This window comes from Crotalus tigris, unplaced genomic scaffold (genome assembly GCF_016545835.1).
Source record: "Crotalus tigris isolate CLP2741 ecotype Arizona unplaced genomic scaffold, ASM1654583v1 scf7180000017550.10884619, whole genome shotgun sequence".
NCBI lineage: Eukaryota > Metazoa > Chordata > Lepidosauria > Squamata > Viperidae > Crotalus > Crotalus tigris.
This window is the reverse complement of record NW_024096468.1, coordinates 6,023,622-6,041,407: the sequence shown is the minus strand read 5'-3', so window position 1 is coordinate 6,041,407 and position 17,786 is coordinate 6,023,622. Positions and strand designations below refer to the sequence as shown.

Here is a 17,786-nt window from a genome sequence, read left to right as displayed (position 1 = left end):
TGTGATCAAAATTTAGATATAGGTAGTCCTTAATTTACAACAATTCATTTACTAACCATTTGAAGTTACAAAGGCACTGAAAAAAGTGACTTATGAACATTTTTCAAACTTACAACTGTTATAGTTTTCCCATAGTCATGTAATAAATATTTGGATGCTTGGCAATTGGTTCATATGTATGACAGTTGCAGCATCCTGGGATCCTGTGATCACAGTTTGTAATCTTTTGACGAGCAATATCAATGGGAAAACGAGATTCACTCAACAACCATGTTACTAATTTAACGCTGGCAGTGATTCACTTAACAACTGTAGTAAGAAGGGTTGTAAAATGGGGCAAAATCACCCAACAAATGTCTCGCGTAGCAACAAAAATTTGGGGCTCAATTTTGGTCATTAAGTAGAGGACCACCTGCTGTATTGGACAAACTGACTCATATTTATGACAGTTGCAGTATCCCAGGGGTCATGGGATCACTTTTCACGACCTTCTGACAAACAAAGTCAATGGGGAAGCCAGATTCACTTCACAACCAGCTTAACTTCACAACACACCAACTGAGTCACTGCAGTGACTCACTTAACAACTGTGGCAAGAAAGGTTGCAGCATGGGGCAAAACTCACTTAACAACTGTCTCACTGTGCAACAAAAACTTTGGGCTCGGTTGTGGTCGTAAGTCGAGGACTACCTGGGATTCATTTCAAGAATTGTTTGGATGAAATGTGAGGATTGCCAGCCTCGATTTCTGCACGCGGCCCTTCCCATACAGTCTGTGAAACCGGAAGACTAGAAATCCTTACTGTTCTCGTGTCTGTGGCCTGGGTAAATAATTCTGAAGACATAATCTGTAGCTGTCTCCATGACTGACGGCAGTTCCTCCATGTCCATCGACCGGCTGTGGCTGTGCCGTTTCCGGAGCTTTGGAAAAACTTTGCCCTGCAAAAGAAGGTGATGTGAGACTGGGCTGAACCCGCCATATCTAAAGATGAAGTAGGCAGGTAAACAGAGAGGACCAAAAGCCAGGCATGTTACCTAAAAGATCTCTTGGGGAATAATAATAGAATAGAGCTGGAAGGGACCTTGGAGGACTTCTAGACCAGCCCCCTGCTCAAGCAGGAGACCCTAAACCATTTCAGACAAGTGACTGTCTAGTCCAGTGGTGGCGAACCTATGGCATGCCTGCCAGAGGTGGCACTCAGAGCCCTCTCTTTGGGCATGTGCACCGTTGCCCCAGGCCCGCCTCCCCCTGTGGCCCCCTCCTCACCAGCAGCTCCCCATAGGAGACTTGCCCCTGAGCGCGGTCCGCACACAGCAGCACAGCCAAGAGCATGGCAGCCAGGCAGCAGGGACAAGACTCTGCTCTTGCGCCCTGTCACACACAGATGATGCTGTGGGGCATGGGCAGAGGGCATGGCCACCATGGCGCTGCTGGGCAATCTGCTGCGATGGGCTGTGGAGGCAGTGGGTGGCCATGTGGGTGGGTGGGGTGCAGAGCAGGGATGGGTGGGGAGGCGGGTTTTGGGCACTCGGTCTTTAAAAGGTTCGCCATCACTGGTCTGGTCTCTTCTTTAAAATCTCCAGGAATGGAGCACCCACGATTTCGGAGGGCAAGCTGTTCCACTGGGAGGTTGTTAAGAAGGAGTCAAGTCGTTCAGGAAAGAAAAGGAAAAAAATGTCACCTGAACCAGACAAGACATTGAGTCTGAGCACAGGGGAAACCCCTCTCCAAGCCCCATCAAGAGCTACCAGACTTGAAAACCAACACGGCAAAAGCAGCTGCATATTTGAGAATGCACAAAGCAAAGACTTTGAGGAATCAATGCGGTCCTGAAGACCACCTACTCTTAGATCCAGAAGTGGCAGCTTCCAACTCTCTAGTTAATTAGCCTGCCAGCCTAGTTGAGAAAGATATGGGTAAGTGTGGATGAGTTTGTGGGTACTTGTGAGAAAGAGCAAATGTACATTGCAGCCAGTAAAGTTTTGCTGTTAAATTCACTAGGTCTCCGCGTGTTCCAAAAAACCATGTGTTCAGTTGGAAGTGATTTGAATGTATGTGAGACAGAGCCTCTTGGAGGGGTGAAGTCAAGAGAGGAATCAGCCTGGAGTCGTTACAAGTGATCCAAATCCAGCCCCTCTTGAATTTCATTAACTATTATTTAACACTAATTTAGTGCGGACTGTTAGTTGACTGGATTCTAGTGTGTAGGAATGTAATAAATCAATTTAACTGGAATTTAATGTGTGATTCTGATTCTTCACACCAGGTTGTTGACCAGGGCTGTGAATATGTGAGTGGGTAACTGTAAGCTAAACCTCCAAGCATGTATAATAGTGGGGCATTTGTAAAAGAGGCCAAACCGAAAAAGGGCAGGGTATGATGGAGAACATTTACTATACTTGAAGTACCTCTCTTAGGATGTTAAAATTTGAGACAGAGAATTGGCTGTCAAAATCTAGAGAATTGGCTGTCAAAGCAGAGCAGATAAAAGAAAGTTTAGGACCCAGGAGAAATCAACAAGTGATGGATCCCAATTTACAGAGAAGTCAGGAATCCACCAATCAATAGTTCATTTAACCCAGTGTTTCTCAACCTTGACAATTTTAAGGCATGTGGACTTCAACTCCCAGAATTCCACAGCCAGCAATGCTGGCTGTGGAATTCTGGGAGTTGAAGTCCACATGCCTTAAAATTGTCAAGGTTGAGAAACACTGATTTAACAGCTTCTGAGGGGGATGAAATCATCTTATGTGCATTATCTGATTTCAGTGAATTATCATGTTTTGGAATTTGTAATGTTGTCACTGGAAGCCAATTAGGAAGGGATTGCTCTAGAATAGTTGCTCTAGAATAGGGGTATCCAACTTTGGCAACTTTAAGACCTCTGGACTTCAACTCCCAGAATTCCAGAGGTCTTAAAGTGGCCAAGGTTAGACACTCCTACTCTAGAAATTGATATCATTCAATCCTTCTCATACAGAGGCAGTCCTTGCTTCACTAGGACTACCTGTACATGAGAGGTAGTAGCAGGCTGGAGAAGGCTGAAGTAGACCGATGATCCTGCAGAGTTGGAATCTCTAGCCTTACCTTTCCCTGTTGGGACCACAATGGGGGATCCAACTGTCCACGGGGCAGGAGGCCATTCTCAAGGCAAGAAAGGAAGGCCAGGAGATGTCCACCAGGTGGAAAATGGAGTGGGGGCCTCTGGATACCATCCTGATTCACCAGCACCAAAGTCCCACCTTGGTCAGCTGCAGAGATAAATGTTCCTTGCTATTGGCTTCTTTAAAAACAACAGCAACAAAGGTAGTACGGAATTGCAGTCCTAAAACTCAACCCCTGGTTGAAATTAAGCAGGATCAAAAGTGCATGACAAAGAAATTGCAGAGAAATACATCAATTTCATAGAATCACAGAATCATAGGGCTGGAAGGGAGCCTGGAGGTCTTCTAGTCCAACCCCCTACTCAAGGCAAGAGTCTCATACCATCCCCATCAAATGGTTGTCCGTCTATTTTTGAAAACCTCTAGTGACAGACAGGGCTTTTTTTTGGCACAGAACGCTTAGAACGGAGTTCCGGCACCTTTTTTGGATGGAACCTTGTAGGGTAGGCAAGGCGGGTTGTATGACATGTGTGAGTTCCGGCATGTTTTTTTTTTTTTTTTTAGAAAAAAAGCACTGGTGACGGAGCATCCACAACCACAGGAGGCAAGTTATCATCGTTATTGCTCTTCTCTGCAGATTTTCCAGGGCTTCAACATCTTTTCTGTATCATGATGACCAGAACTGGAAGCAATATTCCCAGTGTGGCTTCACTAGTGCAATGTAGAGCAATGCTATCATTTCTTGTGACTTTAATCTTATCCCTCTATTAGTGCAACTTAGTACTGCATTGGCTTGTTTGGCTCATACTTAAGAAGTGGTCCACTAGGATACCTAGATCCCTCTCACAATTACTGCTGTTGAGCCAGGAATTTGAGATCTGCCACCAGAAAAAAAAATAAGCTGGATATGAATGTTAACAGTAAAGGTTGATATAAATCTGGATGGAATTTCCATTCCAGGGCAGAAAAGAAATAATCCAATCTACAGGGAATTTCTTCAGAGGAAGATGAAGGAGACATCCTACCCTTCAAAGTGTGATTCAGTTTCAAAGGTGGATCCCTGGAAGGTTCACATAGTTTTAGATGTGTGTATCTGTTTCTAGTGAAAGACTAACTTTTTTATATGAGTAAGCAGACAATTTCTTCTGTATTTTTTTTTTTAAGATGAAAGGAAGGTGGGAGAGAGAGAGAGAGCTGTAGCCACTTATTATAACAGTGACAAACTTGCAGCCTATGAAAAATATCTCTGGCTCTCCCCACCAACAGGTGCTCATTTGGGGTGGCATTTTGTTCCAGCAATTACTAGCTTCTCCTATTAGTCATCCTGTTTTCTGGACTTCATCAACAAAGTTCTCCGGCCACTTCAAATTCCTTCTCTGACAGCGAGCAGCTAAAATTGACGTGTACAAGGTTAAACCATCAACCAAATGAAATCAATGCAATTAATTAACAAATTAACACCATTCATTTCAAGACAGATTTCATCAGTTACTGCAACTCTTGAGAAAAGGAGTGCTCTTAAATCACTGCCAGCTTCTTTGGTAGACATTCAAACCCATAAAATAGGAAGACTTACGTTGTTGATGGCAATGGATGCAGACAATTTGGCTGAACGGTACTATCAAGGCATAGTCCCAGTAGATGCTGAAAATGAGATAACAATGACACTGAAGTGTGACAATAGTTGAAAAGAGAAGGGGAATTCTGGGAGTTGACGTCCACGAGTCATAAAAGAACCATAGTTGCCTACCCCTGTGCTAGGAGCAAATCTGTCTTTTTTCCTTGCCACCTTTAATTTTTCACTTTAATCTTTTACCCTAAGCAAACCGCTGTTGCCATGCCTTACCTTTTCTCCAGTTCCGAATCACCCAGGTTCCCGTTCATGAGCTGATTTGGTGTCCATTTCAGAGTTAAAGAATCAGAAGACTGATGAAGAGATAGATATCCTGGAATGGCCTCCATGTCATCTTTCTGTTCCAAAAGTTACCCCAATGGTTATAAGAAAAAAAAAACAGACAAAAATATTGGACATTTTCTGAAGAACAGGTATTCCTTGACTTACAGCAACTGAGCCCAAAATTTTCAGTTGCTAAGCAAGAAAGTTGTTAAATGAATTTTGCCCTGTTTTACAACCTTTCTTGCCGCAGTTGATAATAACACAGTTGTTAAGTGAATCTGGCTTCCCCATTGACTTTGCTTATCGGAAAGATACAAAAGGTGATCACATGACCCTGGAACACTGAAACCATCATAAGTACATGCCAGTTGCCCAGCGTCTGAATTTTGATCACATGACCACAGGGAGGCCACAACAGCCGTAAGTGTGAAAAATGGTCACAAGTCACTTTTTTTTAGTGTCGTTGTAACTTTGAACACTAAATGAATGGTTGTCCCAAAGGTGCTTTTCCAATTATGGGACAATCATGGAATGACTTGGATGACTAAGAACCTACAGAGACACAAATGTTTTGTTAACCTGGGCTTAGAGCTTAATCTGTTATATAGAGGTAAGTATTTTAGGGGAAGAAAGGCCCTGAGAAGAATCATATGCTCAGAACTCATTTTCTACTTGATAATATGGGGTTGAGACATTGGTACAGGTAATCCTCAATTTATGACCATTCACTTAGTGACAATTTTAAGTTACAACAGTTCTGGGGAAAAAAAGGATAGCCCTCAGACCTATGACCATTGCAGAGTCCCTGCAGTCATGTGATTGTGATCTGGGTGCTTGGCACTCACATTTATGACAGTTGCGGTGTCCTGGGATTACATGATTGCAATATGCTATCTTCCCAGCTGGGAAATGTGTGTATATATACCCACATACACACACATACACATGTGTGGATATGTGGATATATGCATAATTTATTTTATTTATTTTTTGTCATGTTTAGGCAGTGTATATTGGAGGTGGTTACCCTTTGAGAGCTGTATGCAACGAACTCTCATTTTAATGTATGCTGATTAGTATACATTTAAAGTTGCAATAAAGTTTCTGTTCTGTTCTGTTCTGTTCTATCCTATCCTATATCCTATATCCTATATCCTATATCCTGTATCCTATCCTATATCCTATCCTATATCCTATCCTATCCTATATCCTATCCTATCCTATCCTATCCTATCATATTATATTATTCTACTCTGACAAGGAAAGTCAATGGGGAAGCTGGCAAGGAAATTGCAAATTGTGTTCACATGATATATTGCTTAATGACTGCAGTGATTCATTTAATGACTACAGCAAAAAGTGTGTAAAATTGGGTGCGATTGAGATACCTTACTTAACAACCACACTATCAAATTTTCTGATCACAGCTGTGGTTCTAAGTCAAGGATTACTTGTACTTGACATAATGTATTTTGTCTCTAAGCACTTACCGGCTGAACCAGCACATTGTTCTTCCCGTATAATAAATGTGTCCGTGAGTTCTGATGCAACGACTCCACATAATCCCTGGCTGAAGCTGCAAAGCGGTCTTCCGACGTGCTTCCACTTGAGTGACGCTTCCTGATCTGATTCACACAAGAATCCAAGGTTGACATCAGGATACAACGAAGAAGAAGATGAGCTATAATTCCGCTTCAAGGGCAACCTTGCAAGCTATTCACCATTCAACTAACGTCCACCAAGGCCTCTATTGTTGCAATTTCTTTTAAAAAAATAACTGAATAAGCTTGTCCTTCCCATTCCTGGCCTCCACGAAAGATTTTGATTTCCTTATCATCAATCAACTAACAGACTATTTCCTGAAGCTTCTCCATCCACTCCAAATAACTTGCATGAACAATTTCTAATGTAAAATCTGTCTGTCTAAAATAAATTACAGCACGTGGAAACACCTTGGCAACTTTAAGACTTGTGGACTTCAACTCCCAGAATTCTTCAGCCAACTGCCATGCTGAGGAATTCTGGGAGTTGAAGTCCACAAGTCTTAAAGTCACCAAGGTTAGATACTCCTGACCTGGATGATCTTGGCTGATATAAAAAAGCAAAGCCGGATTGACTGGAAAGTTGGAAAATGCTGAGAACCATAGATGTGTTCTCTTAACTGTAGTTATGAAAAAGGATGAAATGTGCATTGGGATGTCACAAGAATACAGGACATTCACAGGGAGGATAAAAAAGACCAAATGGCAATTATTGTAATATAGTTCAAGACTTTTTATGTTTTTTGACACTGCATACATGTGCAAAGGGGCTGGGTTTAGATCACATTGACATGACTACCATCCTGCTTGTTATGATCCTCTATGGTGGACATCACTAGATGCAAATACTTCTTCATATTTGGTACTATATAAAAGTAAACAAGTCAGGAGATGTTTACATCAGAATGTAATGGTTAAACTATTGTTACTAAGATGTCCCTACTGAGTTGAAGTCAACTCAAGAAAGATTTTCCTAAATAGATAGAAACTAATCAAGGAGAGAAGCAACTTAGAACTAAGGAGAAATTTCCTGACAGTTAGAACAATTAATCAGTGGAACAACCTGCCTCCAGAAGCTGTGAATGTTCCAACCCTGGAAGTTTTTAAGAAGAGACTGGACAGCCATTTGTCTGAAATGGTATAGGGTTTCCCGCCTGATGAGGGTGTTGGACTAGGAGACCTCCAAAGTCCCTTCCGACTCTGTTATTGTTATTATTATTATAGAAAGAGATGTATAACCTACTACTAAAACTGTGATTCCTGTAACCTTGAACTGGGTGAAATGGTGTGTCACTGAGCATTATTTTTTGAACCAAGGTACATAAAATGGGCTAACTTACTGCATGCATCCAAATTCTGGAACCTATAGAGCGTCCTATGGATTGGAATTTGGCAAATTTTATAAAAACAGTTTATGACGTAAACATTATTATAAAGCAGATTATGACATAATAAAGAGTGTCATAAAACATTTCCTGTGCTGATGTTTGTCTGCGCTATACAGTTTAACATGGGCTATTTTCAAGGCAGATATATCTCTCAATGTAGCCCAAGGTTTCAAGTAAAGGCAGTATATGAGAAGCTGTGTTGAAGGAATTAAGAAACCTGGTAAGGAAATATCTCTGAAGTTATGACCTAATGGGACACAGGTTGTCCAGTATGAACTAAATGCCTTTGTCTACGGAAATAACCTCATTCCTCATATGGTTTAGACTCCAGATCTCTTTTCACTTTGTTGCTATTCCCTGCACTGTTTCTAGAACCTCAATATCTCTTTTTGCATCACGGTGACTCATCAATCACCTCACTTTCTACAGAAACTGGGTATTTGTAGATTTCAGAGGAAACCTCAAGTCCCAGCAGACGCAAACACCAAGAGTTGCTATGAGTTTTCATTCAGCAAAATCCAGAGAAACAAGAATTTACTTACCCATCCTTTGTTGAGACTCAAAAGATAAATTATATTACAATGCCAATTGGCTACCTAATTCAGCAACCTAGTTTGCAGTATAAATCCTGGTCATATTAGCGGAGCTGTGCAAAACCATTCATAAAAGGGAGATAATAGATTGTATCCTGTCCAGAGTGCAAAACAGCATTTTTGAGCACAATACAAGCTGTTCCTGCTACTCTGGAAGTATCCTGAGGTCAAAACAGAATTGTTTTGAGTTCAGAACATTTCCAAATGATCAGGAAAGGCTGTGTCTGATTAAAATGGGGTGTTTGCATTCAAATCCATTTGAATTTGAAATGGTTTGCACGCTTCCTTCATTGTCTGTTGCCACCACCTGATGTTCTGAAGATGCCTGTATAAACTCATGCTGTTACTACAAAACGTTCTGAAATACAAGAAAGCAGTAAGTGTAAGTCTTCCAAAATTATTTTTTAAAAAGATTTGAGGGATATTAGAGGAGAAGAAGTCACCTACTCCTAGGGCTGGCCGTTTAGAAGGAGAGTCTTGGCGACTGTGGGTTCCATGAATCCGATGCCTCTGGACCAACTCATCTGCTGAGGGGTCTGTCCAGAAGTGGTCAGCCGTTTTCAGCTTGGTGTAATCCAGGGCACAAGGCCCAACTGAAAGCCAGACAGAGGAAATGGAGTAGAGTTATACGCTTCTCTTTTTTTCTCATAGAACACTCAGAATGGCATTCTGGCACCATTTTTTTTATTTTTTTTTCAACTTTTGCATGAGCTGTGCTACTCCCACTATTGGCTTTTGAAAGCCAATAGGAATTGCTGCTGAGCGCGCCAAAACACCCAACTGGCAAACTTTGCACATGCAAGTTGTCTGCAGCGAAGGCGAATTGGCAGGAACTTAGCACCCCTGCCTGCTACCCAACTACACCATCTCCTAGTTAGTTCCGAAGATACCGTGCTGTGGGAGCCGTGGGGCGCTCTCTACATGGGGCTGCGCAGAGTGGGCGGTGGTGCAGGCGGGGTGTGTCGATGGCGGGCTACCCCCAGGGCAGGATCTGGCGTGGCTGGTGCTTTGGGAACTGCGGGGCCCACTCCACACGGCGGGGCAGCGGTGCTGACAGGGCAGCTGTGGCCGGGGGCGCTGGGGCCGGTTGACCTTCCATGGGCCGAGCCAGCTTTTATTCTTCAATTTATTTGTGTCCTCCTTTTCATTGTAAAAAAGTTGGTCACCTTATTGTTTAAACCATTTGTTTCTCAACCATGGCAGTTAAGGTGTATGAACTTTATATCCCAGAATTCTGGGTGGGGAATTCTGGGAGTTAAAGTCCACACATCTTAAAGTTGCTAAGACTGAGAGACGCTGATGTAAATGAAAAATACATTTTGCCTCCCCACTTCCTGAGTTGGAAGGTCAAGGTTGGCCCTGTCATTAGATAGAAGGTCTTAATTTCCAATACTAGATCTGGAAATGTCAGCAAAATATTCGGTGTTCAGGCCTGTTAAAGCAGCCATTTTGTTTCAAAAATGAACTGTTTGTGTATGTGGAACAGGAGGGAAGGCCATCTTGATCCCTACTAGACCAATCTTGAATACCGCAAACACCAAAATGGCACCCTCCATCTTTTCAAATAAAAATGTTGACTGGACTCAACTAGCTGTGAGTCTTCTTTAGCAGGAGGAGGAGCATGGCAGTAAAAGTGGTGAGCAGCTGGGAAGCTAGGCATAAGTAAAACTACAAAATGTCTGAAATTCTATATTAGCTCATTTTATCTCCCTGTGGGCATGATGCTGGGGAAAAGCTGGCTGATTTTCAAGCCACAGGACTATAGTTCAGCCATCACAGCTACTGAAGAAGGATGCAGGAAGCTACAGCAACGGATGGAAACTAATCAAGGAGAGAAGCAACCTAGAACTAAGGAGAAACTTCCTGACAGAACAATTAACCAGTGGAACATACCTCCAGAAGCGGTAAATGCTCCAACACTGGAAGTTTTTAAGAAGAGACTGGACAGCCGTTTGTCTGAAATGGTATAGGGTTTCCTGCCTGAGTGGGGGTTGGACTAGATGACCTCCAAGTCCCTTCCAACTTCATCATCATCATCATTATTATTATTATTATTATCTGGAAAGCTACAGATCTCCCAACCTTGCAGTGTCTTAAATTTAATGATGTCAGGCATGAACTACCAGGTCCATATCTGAAGGTCTAATTAAACTGATTTATTGCTAAATAGCCTATGCATAGGAATCTTCTCAACTAACAGTTAATATTTGCTTGGAGTTAGCTGAGGGTCCATGGAATTCAATTGGACTTAAGTTTACATGTGGCTATGTAGGGATTCTAGGTTGATTCCTCTTTTAATTCCACCCACAGATTCTGCCACTCTGCCTCCTCCTCCAAGTTAATCTTGAAAATAGGTTCTACTTGGTGGAGTGATGCATTAAGGTTCAACCTTCAAATGCTGGAAACAGCACAGATTGATTGTCTGTTTTTCTAAATGTCAAATCCAGCTGTTTCACTGACCTGCCCCCAAGGATAAGTGAAGCACACAGGTTCTGGGGAAGGAAAAGAAGAGGAAGGGGAAACTGTAGCGCACGTACACTTTAAATCTCCTCTTTCTGTGATAGCGTATATGTAGTCCTTGACTTATGACCACAATTGGGATCAGAATTTCTACGTGCTAAGCAAGGCGGTTGTTAAGAGAGTCATGACCAGTTTTACAAACCTTTTTGCCGTAATTGCTAAGTGAATCACTGCAATTATTAAGTGAATCATGCAGCTGTTATGTAAATCCAGATTTCCCCATTGATTTTGCTTGTCAGAAGCTAGCTGGAAGGTTGCAAATGGTGATCACATGACCCCAGGACACCACAATCATTGTGAATATATGCCAGTTGCCAAGCACCTGAGTTTTGATCACGTGACCATGGGAACATTGCAATAGTCATAAGTATGAAGACCAGTCATAACAACCTTTTTCAGTGCTATTACAACTTCAAACAGTTGCTAAACAAATGGTTGTAAGTCAACGACTACCTGTAGGGTAGCAATTCAAATGTTGGCCTTGGTTTGCAGAGACCCATGTTCAAATCCCATCCAATTGCAAAGCTCCCAGGGTGACTCTGGGCCAATAAAAATATCTTCCAGCCCAACTTCACAGTTTTGTAGTGGAGATAAAATTTGTGAGGACCTCTATAAACACTGTGAACATCCAGGAAAAAGATGGGGTATAAATGCAGGGAATGAATGAGTTTAAATCCTTCTCTTGAACTGTTATATTTTATATAGCCCCCTCCCCAAAGTTTTCTAATACCTTTTATTCTGAAACTCTCATAATTTTACAATCTAATTCAGGGGGCTCTAAGAAAAATAGGATTAATCATACCAATTCACACCCCCATGTCCCAGTTCTTCTGGTGCAACTGTATTACCTTGAGGTTCATGTTTTAATTTTTGCAAACATCTCTGAAAAATACAGCGGGAAACCAAGTGCTTCAAAATTGCATGGAAATAATATTTAGGAAGGATACTTACCTAGAAGACAGGCCAAGATGGGTCCACATACTGGATCAGCCAATAATGCCTCTTTCTCATAATATTTGCTAGAAGAAACAAATCCCCACAATCAATTAAGAAGAAAGAAAAGGAAAAAGAGGAACACAACACGACTTAATGGATAACATCATAAAAATGTTGTTTAGTGAGGTATGCAGGCTTAGGGCTTCAATCTTCCCATCCTAAATCTAAACCAGTGTTTTAAAATCCCAGCACCTGGAAACTGACTTCAACTCCCAGAATTCCCCTTATGGATGCTGCTTTGAACTCCTGGAGAAGGTTGGGATATAAATGCAATAAAAAGGGTACAACAGAAAAAAAATAATAATAATAGCTAAGGACCTACCAAGTGAGGCTAAAAGAATCAAAGGGGTGGAAAGAGCTAATCCTTAACCACAGAGCAAGTGGTGGGAACATCTTGAGTCTGTGAAACACTTCAGCTGGTGGTAAGAGGATAACAGAATACTGAGCTGGAAGAGACTTTGGAGGTCCTCTAGTCCATCCCCCTGCCCAAGTAGGAGATCCTGACCTATACCATTCTACACAAATGGCTGTCCAATCTCTTCTTAAAAACCTCCAGTGATGGAGCGCCCACAATTTCTGGAGGCAAGTCATTCCATTGGTTAATTGTTCTGTCAGGAAATGTCCCCTTAGTTCAAGCTTCTTTCCTTGATTAGTTTCCATCCATTGCTTCTTATCCTGCCTTCAGGTGCTTTGGAGAATAGCTTGACTCTTTCTTGTTTGTGGCAGCACTTTAGATATTGGAATATTGCTATCATGTCACCCCTAGTCCTTCTTTTCACTAGACTAGATATTCCCAGTTCCTGCAACCGTTCTTTATGTTTTAGCCTCCAACCCCCTAATCCTCTGTGTTGTAAGGCAGAATTTAGATGGGCAAATGTCAGCTGGACTCTCACAGTCCTGCTTTCTTTGAACCCAGCTTATAATATACCACTATGGCTGGCCTCATATATAAAGCATGCCAAATGAATTCTTAGCCCAACATCTCAGTCTAACCTCTAAGTCCCTAAAAAAGATGATTTCCTGTGTTCCTAAGAAGATATGCAATCTTAAAGGGGAGAAGTAGCGCCATTTCCCCTATAGATGGGGATAGAGTTCCAAGCCCCAACTTTGTCTATTAGCATCTCCAATTAGGTTTGTTGAAGCTGATGAGGTCCCACTAGCTAGGAACAATCCTAGCCATTTCCAGGAAAAGATGGGAATTTCCTTTCCAGGCCTCCTTAGGCAAAAATCAAACCCAAATCCATGGGAAATGCTGTGAATTGACAAGATCCCTTCCCTCTCTTGCTACAGGTTGTTGTTGTTGTTGTTGTTAATTGCGAAGTCGTGTCCGACCCATCGCGTCCCCATGGACAACGTTCCTCCAGGTCTTCCTGTCCTCTACCATCTTCTGGAGTCCATTTAAATTCACACCTACTGCTTCAGTGACTCCATCCAGCCATCTCATTCTCTGTCGTCCCCTTCTTCTATTGCCCTCAATCTTTCCCAGCATTAGGCTCTTCTCCAGTGAATCCTTCCTTCTCATTAGGTGGCCAAAGTACTTGAGTTTCAACTTCAGGATCTGGCCTTCTAAAGAGCAGTCGGGGTTGATCTCTTCTAGGACTGACCGGTTTGAACGCCTTGCAGTCCAAGGGACTCGCAGGAGTCTTCTCCAGCACCATATTGCTACAGGTACTCCTCACTTAACAACCAATCACTTAGAGACTGTTCAAAGTTATGACGGATCCCCCAAAAGGTACTTAGGACCCAATTCTAGAGTTCCAACAGCTGCATACATTATCACCCACAGTTATGTGTTTTAATTTTGGGCATTTGGCAACAGGCTGACATTTACAGCCCTTTGCAATGTATAAACAAGAGTTGTATAAACAGAGGCACAGAATCAAAATCATGTGAAGTATTAGTACTGCTTTATAAAGCCTTAGTAAGGCCACACCTGGAATATTGCATCCAGTTTTGGTCACCACATTACAAAAAAAGATGTTGAGACTTTGGAAAAAGTGCAAAGAAGAGCAGCTAAGAGGATTAAAAATCTGGAAACTAAAACATATGAAGAACGGTTGCAGGATTTGGGTATGGCTAGTCTAGAGAAAAGAAGGACTAGGGGGGACATGACAGTATAATTCCAGTATTTGAGAGACTGCCACAAGGAGAAGGGGGTCAGCTTATTTTCCAAAGCACCAGAGGGCAGGACAAGAAACAATGGATGGAAACTAACCAAGGAGAAAAGCAACATGGAATTAAGGAGAAGCTTCCTGACAGTGAGGACAATTAACTGGTGGAACAGCTTGCCTTCAGAAGTTGTGGGTGCTTCATCACTGAAGGTTTTTAAGAAGAGATTGGACAGCCACTTGTCTGAAATGGTATAGGGTCTCCTGCTTGAGCAGGGGGCTGGACTAGAAGACCTCCAAGGTCCCTTCCAGCTCTATTCTGATTCTGATTAGTGTCCCAAGATTATATAACTGCAATTTTTGGTGGTTTTTGCCAGTTTCCGCTGTTTACTTCCAGTTTCTGGCAAAAACACTTGCTGGATTAAAAAAAAAATGAATTTTTTTTTGACTGCTGTGTTTGCTTACTGACCACTGTTGTTCACTGCTGCAGAAAAGGTCATAAAATTGGGTGCAGTCACATGGTGACTTGTTTAACAACTGTCACGACTTGCAACCATAATTCCAGGCTCAGTCCTAAATCGAGGATTACCTGTATGTCTGATGAGTCCCTATATATAGGATGAAATTAGTCACATACTGCCTCCTAGTGATTAATATAAGTAAAAACACTATATACAATACTATGCAAAAATAGAGAAACTTTCCACAACACACAAAGGTATGACGTAAAAATGTTGTGTAACATCCAAAACTCACTGCTCTTAAAAGTGGACTGTATATACCACCCCTTGAACAAAATGAACAAAAAGTAATAATCCAAGCAAACATTGACACTCTTCTTACCTATTGTTATCCACAAGGTACTGCACAATTTTATCAAGCACTCTCTCAATCAGGGCGGTGCGCACCCAAATGTGCTTGATGGCTTGCGGGGACAAAGAAGAGGGCTTGTTTGTGGTTGAAGCTTGCCGCTTAAGGGATTCTTGGCCAGCTGGCTGGTATTTTCTGTTAAGGAGGGAAAAAAAGCAGAATTCACACTCAGAGCTTTTATTTGCAAGACGTACACTCTTATCTCCAAATAATGGCAGTACACTGATGCCCCAGTCTCAGTCACCACAAAGCAGGCTCCAATATTATCAATTTCTATTTCATTTTAATTTTCCCATGATATTATTAACGAGAACAGTGTTTCTCAATCTTAGCAATTTTAAGATGTGTGGACTTCAGGAGACCATCCCACCCTAAGCATGAAAGCCAGTTGGATGATTTTGAGCCAATTACCAGGAAACCGTGAATTCTAGTCCCGCCCTAGGCATGAAAGCTGGCTGGGTGACTTTGAGCCAATCACCAGGAAACTGTCAATTCTAGTCCCGCCCTAGGCATGAAAGCCGACTGGGTGACTTTGAGCCAATCACCAGGAAACCATGAGTTCTAGTCCCGCCTGAGACATGAAAGCCGACTGGGTGACTTTGAGCCAATCACCAGGAAACCGTGAATCTAGTCCTGCCCTAGGCATGAAAGCCGACTGGGTGACTTTGAGCCAATCACTAGGAAACCATGAATTCTAGTCCCGTCTTAGGCATGAAAGCCGACTGGGTGACTTTGGCTCATTCCCTCTCTCAGAGCCCAACCCATATCACAGAGTTGCTGTTATGCAGAAGATTGGAGGAGGATGTGTTCATTGCCCTGAGTTATTGATAAATAATAGTAAAAGTACCATATAAATAAATAAAAATTCTGGAATAATATCACATCTGCAAAATACGCCCTACTGAGCAGATTTCATCCCTGTGCGGTCAGTCCCTTTGCTGGCCAATGAAAGTGAGCAGAGGTAATAAGTTAACAAACTCTCTGCTGGGTGTTGCTTTTGTTGTTTGTCTTGGCTAGGGGCCATTTGCACACATGAAGGTTTCTGGGATGATTCCAGAGGCTTTAATATCATGATGGGAAAAGACAGAGGTTGCTTGTAAGAATTAGCCAGTGTGAAAGGGTTGGGAGAGAGGAAGGGAAGGAGAGGTATCCATCTCTGAAACTGGCATTAGAGACTTTTCGAGCCATACAGATAGTCCTCAGTTTACGACCACAATTGGACCAGAATTTCCACTGTTAAGCAAGGCGGTTGTTAAGTGAGATGCCCAATTTTATTACCTTTTTTGCCACAGTTGTTAAGTGAATCACACTGTCATTAATCGAATCTTTCTTCCCCCATTGACTTTGTGTATTGGGAACTGACTGGAAAGGTCACAAATGGCAATTACACGACCCCTGGTTGTCAAGCATGTATGTTCAGGTGGCCATGGAGATGCTGCAACAGTCTTAAGTGCAAGGACCAGTTGTAATTTTTTCCCCCAGTGCTTTTGTAACTTCAAATGGTCACTAAACAAATGGTTGTAAGTCGAGGACTACCTGTAAAGCATTTAATGGCCATTCAGCACTATTTCAGTTGGCTGGTATATTCCCATGCTAGCAAGTTATGTGTTCAATGCCAGGCTGACTATAAGAACTGACTTCAGTCTCTGGTTCCTTCATGGGGTTAAGAGAGCACACAAGTTTCTAGTCCTTCATAATGCTGAATATTTTTTTTTAACATCTCAGGCATATATCTTTTGCACCTTCTCAAATACTTTTTTGCAATATTGATTCAAAGATTAAGGAAATTGTTAAGGAGATTAAGCAGTCACCTGTGGATGGCTCTATATTGAGCTGATACAGGCAAAAGAAAAAAGAAAAAGAAAAAAAGATTTCTTTCTCCCATATTTGGGCCAACAGGGTGCATCAAAAAACACTCAAGGTAAATCTCCTCCCCTTGTCTCTTCCTCCCTGATACAGCTGACAAAGTGAGAAAGAGCCTGTGGTCTAGAGGTTCACACAGCTGCCTAACATGTAAGCAGCCCAGGTTCGAATCTCAGAAGGGTATGTTTGGCTGAAGAGAGCAAAGAAGCTCAAAATAGCTATTCCATCCTCCCTTATTCTTTGATAGCAATCCAAAAAATGTATATATATATACATTTTTTGCCAGAAAAAGAAATTTGGATTTGTAAATGTTTTGCAGTTGCGACTTGAGCCTGCTTAACGCCCCTAATTGGGGGGCTGCAAGGCAAAAGAGATTGTAAAAAGTATACCTGCAGTATAGCAGTTAAAAATGTCAAGGTGTAATCAATCAGATTAATCTGTCTGAAAAACTTCCTATCTATCTATCTATCTATCTATCTATCTATCTATCTATCTATCTATCTATCTATCTATATCTAGAATGCTGTATGTTACACCCTGTTGCCCAAATATGGGAGAGAGAAATCTTTTGCCTTGTATCAGCTCAAACTAGAGCCATCCACAGGCATATATATATATGTATAAGGACCAGTTGTAATTTTTTCCCCAGTGCTTTTGTAACTTCAAATGGTCACTAAACAAATGGTTGTAAGTCGAGGACTACCTGTAAAGCATTTAATGGCCATTCAGCACTATTTCAGTTGGCTGGTATATTCCCATGCTAGCAAGTATATATATTGAAGATACACAAGAAAATATGCAATTCTTCTCTGCACCATATATAAGAGATTGCATCTGTGGCTCCAATTATGCCCGTCTGCCAGAAGAAAATGTGCCAGGCAGGGCAGCCTAAATAAATGTTTTATT

General features: G+C 41.9%; 1 protein-coding gene across 4 annotated transcripts in view; it reads right to left on the bottom strand.

Annotated features, from left to right (window-relative positions):
* Positions 1-17,786, bottom strand: part of SGSM2 (small G protein signaling modulator 2) — a 137,698-nt gene that overhangs the window by 36,957 nt on the left and 82,955 nt on the right. For all 4 annotated transcript variants that reach the window (XM_039341708.1, XM_039341716.1, XM_039341734.1 and 1 more), the window contains exons 4-11: positions 14,991-15,152; positions 11,995-12,062; positions 8,971-9,116; positions 6,492-6,626; positions 4,951-5,075; positions 4,681-4,748; positions 3,088-3,251; positions 803-938 (exon numbers count right to left, since the gene is read on the bottom strand). In XM_039341708.1, the coding sequence (XP_039197642.1) occupies positions 803-938; positions 3,088-3,251; positions 4,681-4,748; positions 4,951-5,075; positions 6,492-6,626; positions 8,971-9,116; positions 11,995-12,062; positions 14,991-15,152 (1,004 nt within the window). The remainder of the gene's footprint in view (positions 1-802; positions 939-3,087; positions 3,252-4,680; positions 4,749-4,950; positions 5,076-6,491; positions 6,627-8,970; positions 9,117-11,994; positions 12,063-14,990; positions 15,153-17,786) is intronic.